Raw genomic sequence first — 6,579 nt, 5'->3', positions numbered from 1 at the left:
GAGGAGGAGGAAGGGGAAAGGGAAGGAGGAGGAGGAGGGGAAGAAAGGCAGGGAGGAGGAGAGGGAGAAGAAGAAGAGGAGGAGGAGGAGGAAGGGGAAAGGAGTAAGGGAAGGAGGAGGAGGAGGAGGGGGAGAAAGAGGTGGGAGGAGGAGGAGGTGGTGAAGAAGAAGAAGAAGAAGAAGAAGAAGAAGGAAGAGGAGGAGGAGGGGAAGAAGAGAAGGAGGAGAAGAAGGGGAATAATAATAATAAGGAGGAGGAGGGTGAAGAGGGGGAGGAGGAGGAGGAGGAGGAGGAGGAGAAGAAGAAGAAGAAGAAGAAGAAGAAGAAGAAGAAGAAGGAAGAGGAAGAGGAGAAGGAGAGGAGGAGGAAGGGGAAAGGGAAGGAGGAGGAGGGGGAGAAAGATGGGGAGGAGGAGAGGGAGAAGATGAAGAAGAAGAAGAAGAAGAAGAAGAAGAAGAAGAAGAAGAAGAAGAAGAAGGAGGAGGAGGAGGAGGAGGAGGAGGAGGAGGAGAAAATAATGATAAGCAAATGACAAAACCAACCTTTTCATAAGAGCTGTCATGATAATTCGTAGCTCAGAGGCAGCATGGAGTAGTGGTCAAGCATATGGACTTAGAAGTCCCGTACATGTGAAGATGGGTGTATAGCTGTGAGACCTTGGGGGCTTTAATTCTGTGTCTCAGTGTGTTTTCCTTGTTGAGATAAAAGGCAACTAGAGATAAAGAAATTACTGGTGTACAAACAACAGATGTTGGCAAGGATGTGGAAAAAGAGGAACCCTCGTGCGCTGCTGGTGGGAATGCAAACTGGAGCAGCCATTGTGCAAAACAGTATGGAAGTTCCTCAAAATATTAAAAGTATTAAAAATACCATAGGATCCAGGAATCATTCTACAGGGTATTTACAAAAAAAGTACAAAAACAAAGGGATACGTGCACCCCGATGTTCATAGCAGCATTATCTACAATAGCCAAACTATGGAAGCATCCCAAGTATGTATCAATAGATGAGTGGATAAAGAAGATGAGGTATATATACATATACAAACGAATGTTATTCCGCCGTAAAAGAAAAAAAAAAATGAGGGGCGCCTGGGTGGCGCAGTCGGTTAAGCGTCCGACTTCAGCCAGGTCACGATCTTGCGGTCCGTGAGTTCGAGCCTCGCGTCGGGCTCTGGGCTGATGGCTCAGAGCCTGGAGCCTGTTTCCGATTCTGTGTCTCCCTCTCTCTCTGCCCCTCGCCCGTTCATGCTCTGTCTCTCTCTGTCCCAAAAATAAATAAACGTTGAAAAAAAAAATTAAAAAAAAAATGAAATCTTACCATTTGCAACAACATGGATGGAGCTAGAGAGTATAACACTAAGCAAAATAAGTCAGAGAAAGACAAATAACCATATGATCTCATTCATGTGTGGACTTTAAGAAACAAACAAGCAAAGGGAAAAGAGAGAGAGAAATCAAGAAACAGATTCTTAATTATAGAGAACAAACTGATGGTTAACAGATGGGAGGTGGGTGGGGAGAATGGGTGAAATAGGTGATGGGGATTAAAGACTACACTTATGATGAGGAAAAAAAAGTAATATGCTGTTTACAAAGAGAGAGAGAGAGAAACTACTGGCTTATCCCTTGTAATTCTTAATGGTGCATGCAAATTGCATTGCAAAGAAGTCCTAAATCTGAAGGAATGGAGACTGCTACGAACTGCAGATAATTATGTTATTCATCTGCTTTTCAAAAAATCAAAACAAGAAATCTTTAAATAGTTTCAGTATCGCAGATAATATGCTCTAAGTTTATTCAGAACAATGCTTTCTCTGTTCAAAGGCAGAAAACATGGCTAAGCCGGGGAAGCGACAAACACACTAACTGAGCCATTTTATACAAAATTTAAACCCGGAACTCACTTGGGTTCTCTTTTTTCTCATCTGAAGATATATTGAGAAACTTCTAAATCAATAAAAATAATTTTTTGCCGAAAACATGCCTTGCACCATTTTTCAAGTTTCTCCCCCAGGGAGAAAAATAGTTTGGAAACATATACAAAAAGCAAATCCCTGCTCCTCTCGGCCTCTGAGCCCCACACCCTAGGCCCCACTCTCTCCTTCAGGCAGTGACCATGGTTGCTGCCAATTTTTAGGCTCACATCTACCCCTCAACTGTCAGAGAGGAAAGGAGTCTCATCCCTCCGCTCTGCTTCCAAGAATCTCACACACAAACGTTGACTGGTCCAGGGAAGGAGGCGGGCAGTGATGGAGGCATCACAACACACACGGAGAAAATGTGTAAAAGCAGTTTCCTAAAAGAAGGGCTCCAGGTTCTGCTACCAGAAGAATAAACGGGACTCGACAGACCAAATAATACCTTCATACCTTATATCACACGCATTGCCTTCCTCTTCTCTGGGGGGTTTGGCCCCGACCTAGTAAAGTTGTGTTGTAGATGGATTATCTGATTACTTATCTCCAATACTGCCCCCATTCTTTGGTGGGGTGGGGTAGGTGGGAGCCACCCATGACAGAAATACCACAATCATTTTGGATTTTTCTCTTCTCCTTATTCCTTCCAAACTCACTGTGTAGGTACTATGATTCTCTCGATAATGCTTTGGTAAAAAACAAAACCTATCTAAGAACCTGATCTCAAAAGGCCAGATGGGTAGAGATCTTTATCTCTCCCTGCGAAGTAACAAGGATGTACCAACCATGGGCGGGTGACCTTACTAGGTCCAGATCAAGCGACCAGTCACTCCTGAGCAAAGTTTCTGAACTCAGGGTCTATATTGTTTATTTGGCTTCACATATGCTACCACTAACTGTTGTTGTTGTTGTTTTTTAATGTTTGTTTATTTTCTGAGAGAGATTGCAAGGGAATGGGGGAAGGGCAGGGAAAGAGGGAGAGAGGATCTGAAGCGGGCTCTGTGCGGACAGCAGACAGCTGGATGCGGGACTTGAATTTACGAACCCTGAGGTCATGACCTGAGCCGAAGTTGGACGCTTAACCGACTGAGCCACCCAGGCGCCCCACTACCACTTATTGATAATAATCTACTAACATCCTATCTCCCCAATTCACCTGAAAGTCATCTGTAGGCAAAAGGCATCTTAAATCTCTTAATATTCCCTTCTCTTGCACAAACCATACTTCTCTTACGCTTAAGTCATCTGGCTCTATGCCCCTTGTCATCTTTATCACAGTTTCTACCAACTGAGAATATTCTCGTCCACCTCATTTCCAGACAGCCCCCAAACCTGCCTTGATCATCCTACTAGCCACTCTGTCTTGTGGCTCCTTCACCTGCCTTAACCCAAATTACTACACCTTTATTCCAGATTAGCATAATCCAGTCTTCCAGACCAATCCCACCTCTGAAGTACTTCACTGAAATCACAGCTTTTTATGAAGCACAGTGAGTAAAACCTGACTTCAAATCTTGCTTCTGTCATTTGCGAGTTACGTGACGGATTTACTTAATCTCTGTGCCTCCATTTCCTCCTCTGTAAACAGAGATTATACTCCTATGTCACAGATCAGCAAGGAGCAAACAAATAACACAGGAAAACTACAAAGTAAGTGCTCAATAAATTCTTGCTACTAATACCTGCCCCCTCTTCTTTCACTAGTACTAAATCTTCCCTTTTATTTTTTGCAATCATCCTGAGGGCTCTCTTTTTCCTGTATCTATACTCTTCTGAGCTTTGCCTTTCCTCTCCACCCTAGATATCATGGGCTTCATCAGCACATTGAACTCACTCTGAATTTGCCTTCCCTACCTGTTTCCAACTTGAGTTAATCTAACTATCCCGAGTTCTACTGGAGAAAAGGGCATCAATGCCAGGGCTATCCCCATTACATGTCGTTTCCGGCCTCTCGTGAGACCCTCTCACTGCCTCCCTCCAGCTTTCACAAGATTATCTTGCTTCCCAGAGAGCTTCTTCTGATACTAAGAGAATGGGCTATTTATACTGTTCCATCATTTGCTTTTTACATTTAAACAATCTGCCTATCTTATTAGTCATATAAATTTACCTAATTCCTTTTTAAGAGTATATGTTATTAAATAGAAGTACTATATTGTAGCCATTCTAACTGATGGGATGGTTGTTTAAATGATCCTCACTGCTAATGGCTTTGTCATTGTTAAATACAATGGCCTCTTTCTGTCTTTATCCCATTTGCTCTCTCTGCAGTATCTGACACTCTTAATGGCCCCCCTTCCTGCCCCCCCCCCAAAAAAAAACCTCTGTTCCCTAGACACCTATCACCCTCTCTGTTCTCTCGGACTTTGCTATTCATTCTTGGTCTCTTTATCGGACTTCTCCTGGACACTTTGCCTCTTACATTGGGGGCTTTCCAGATTTCTACCCGTAACAACAGTTTATGATTTTTCTCCCCATTTTCAAGGGGCATCCCTATCCACTCCGAGTATCAGATGTTTTTTCTATTTTCTGGGGGCTTCCCTATCCACTCCAAGGATCAGATATTTTTCTATTTTCTGATGATTTCCAAGTCTATCCAATCACTCTCTTCAATTGTAAAAATGAATTTCAAATTGCCTGCAGTGCATCTTGACCTGTAGGCCTTACAGACTCAATTTGTCCAGAATTGAACTTATTTCCTTTTTTATATTTTCATTCCTTCCCCACACCCCAGGCTTGACTGTTCTCTCCATGGCAACCAGAGTGATTTTTTTTTTTTTTAAAGCATAAATTGGGTGTGATGATTTCTTGTCAGGATACAATGGTTTCTTTGCAACCAGTATGCCCTGTATCTCTTCTTCTGAGTTTTCACATGGTTACCTCCTACTCACCCTTCGGGTCATGGCTCAAATATCACTGCCAAGAGGCCATCCTGACCACCTGAGCAAAAGCAGTGCTCCCCAGCCCTCCTCCAATCACTCTGTGTCTCATTACCCCCTCTTCTTTTCATCGCACAAGTCACTATGTGAGCTCATCTTCTGTACGTATTTGCTTACTTATGTCCCTTCTCTAGAATGTGAGCCCCATGAAGACAGGGCTTTGTGTGGTTCCCTGCTGTATCCCTAGAGCCTAGAACACCGGCTGGAATCCTGCAGGACAGTCAACAGGTGTAGAGTGATTAAATAAATGAACTCCTCATCCTTAGATGGAAAGGTCCTGGAGCACCTGGCTGGCTCAGTCAGTAGAACGTCTTACTCTTGATCTCAGGGTCTGTGAGTTCAAACCCCATGTTGGGCATGGAGCCTACTTGAAAAACATAAAAAATAAAAATAAGATGGAAAAGTCCTGCTGCTAAATTAAGAACTGAGCAACACATTTCAGCCTGATAAGTTCTATGTGAGCATGTGGGGTTTCCTTCCCCAACCCTCTTTACTCCAAGGATCCATGCATAGTCACAGATGCCTTATCTGTGACTACCACAGATTTCTGGGGAAAAGGGAATGTTAATGTAGCAAGTTAGGCCCACTCTCCACCCTCACCATTGTTAAACCTGATACAGTAAAACCCACCACCTTCTATAGAAACCATTCTGGACAGGATGTGGGAGTGGAGGCCAGTGGCCTCAGGGTAAGACCAGATTTGATTCCAGGGCACTGAGCGATGGGTACCCTCTGATGGACTTTTTGAGGGACTCCCAGGCATCAAGAGGCTCTAGTCTGGGAACCCATCATCCCACATCCTCCCATACGGACACATTACTAGATAGATATTTTGCATACAACCTCTCCAATTCGCTCAAAGGTCCAGCATGCCCTGTCTCCCGTTTGTAGACAAGGCAACTGACGCTCCAGAGGCACTAGCCTGCGTCAAGCTCCTGCAGAGACCCCAGCGTCCCAGCCCACGTTTCAAAGTTCAAATTCCGTCCATTTGAGCTACTTTATTTCCTAGCTGCCCTCGAGAATCCTCAGTATCCTTTTGGAAAACAAAACCTAAAGCCTGCCGTGGAAGGGTCAGGAGGAAGCACAAAGGGAAGGGGGCCCACAAGAGCAGCACGCGGGGGGTCTTCACAGACCCGCCCTGCTCCCAAAGGTGACTCCTGGTGGCTAGCAGGAGTGGGAACCCGGCACCGCACAGCCTTAGCGCTAGAGTATTGGATTCCTGGCCCGAGTTGGGGGGTGGAGGGGAGGGGACGCGGAGGCGGGACACTGAAAACGCGGGGTGAAGGGCTGTTAAGTGTGGGGTCAGGTCGGGCGCGGGGAGGGGCGGCTGGGAGGAGAGTATGGAAGCTATCCGAGCCGGGACGGGAGAACAAAGCCGTGGCCCGCTTGCATTTCACCCGAATGCATTTCAAGCATTTAATCTAAAAGGAGGGAGCCAAGAAGGAAGGGGAGGGGAGGGGAGGGGAGGGGAGAGAGCGGGGAGCGCACGACTCAGCCCAGAAATCGGGAGTTTGCATTTACCACGACGCCTCGCCCGTAGTCTGGCGCCTCCTCGCTGCTCCCGGCCATGTTTCTCCCGGGGAAAGCGGGAAGGAAAGAAGGGCGCGGGGGAAGGATCTGGGAGAGCCGAGGACTGGGAGGGGGATGGGCCTAGGGACCCGGCTGGGGACGGGGACGAGGCCGCCCCGCCCCGGGCCATCCGGCGGAGAAGGACCGCGCGC

General features: G+C 46.1%; 1 protein-coding gene across 2 annotated transcripts in view; it reads right to left on the bottom strand.

Moving 5' to 3' along the window:
- PRTFDC1 (phosphoribosyl transferase domain containing 1) overlaps positions 1-6,545 on the bottom strand; it is a 102,975-nt gene extending 96,430 nt beyond the window's left edge. Inside the window, exon 1 of one of the 2 annotated variants that reach the window (XM_040451192.1) lies at positions 6,380-6,545. In XM_040451192.1, the coding sequence (XP_040307126.1) occupies positions 6,380-6,427 (48 nt within the window). In that variant the 5' untranslated portion in view covers positions 6,428-6,545. The remainder of the gene's footprint in view (positions 1-6,379) is intronic. The other variant, XM_040451191.1, reaches the window with a different exon arrangement.
- Between the last annotated feature and the right edge of the window lie 34 nt (positions 6,546-6,579).

Source organism: Herpailurus yagouaroundi, unplaced genomic scaffold (genome assembly GCF_014898765.1).
Source record: "Herpailurus yagouaroundi ecotype Mexico unplaced genomic scaffold, PumYag 203, whole genome shotgun sequence".
Classification (NCBI taxonomy): Eukaryota; Metazoa; Chordata; class Mammalia; order Carnivora; family Felidae; genus Herpailurus; species Herpailurus yagouaroundi.
The sequence above is the reverse complement of the archived record's forward strand: the minus strand, read 5'-3'. Positions and strand labels throughout refer to the sequence as shown.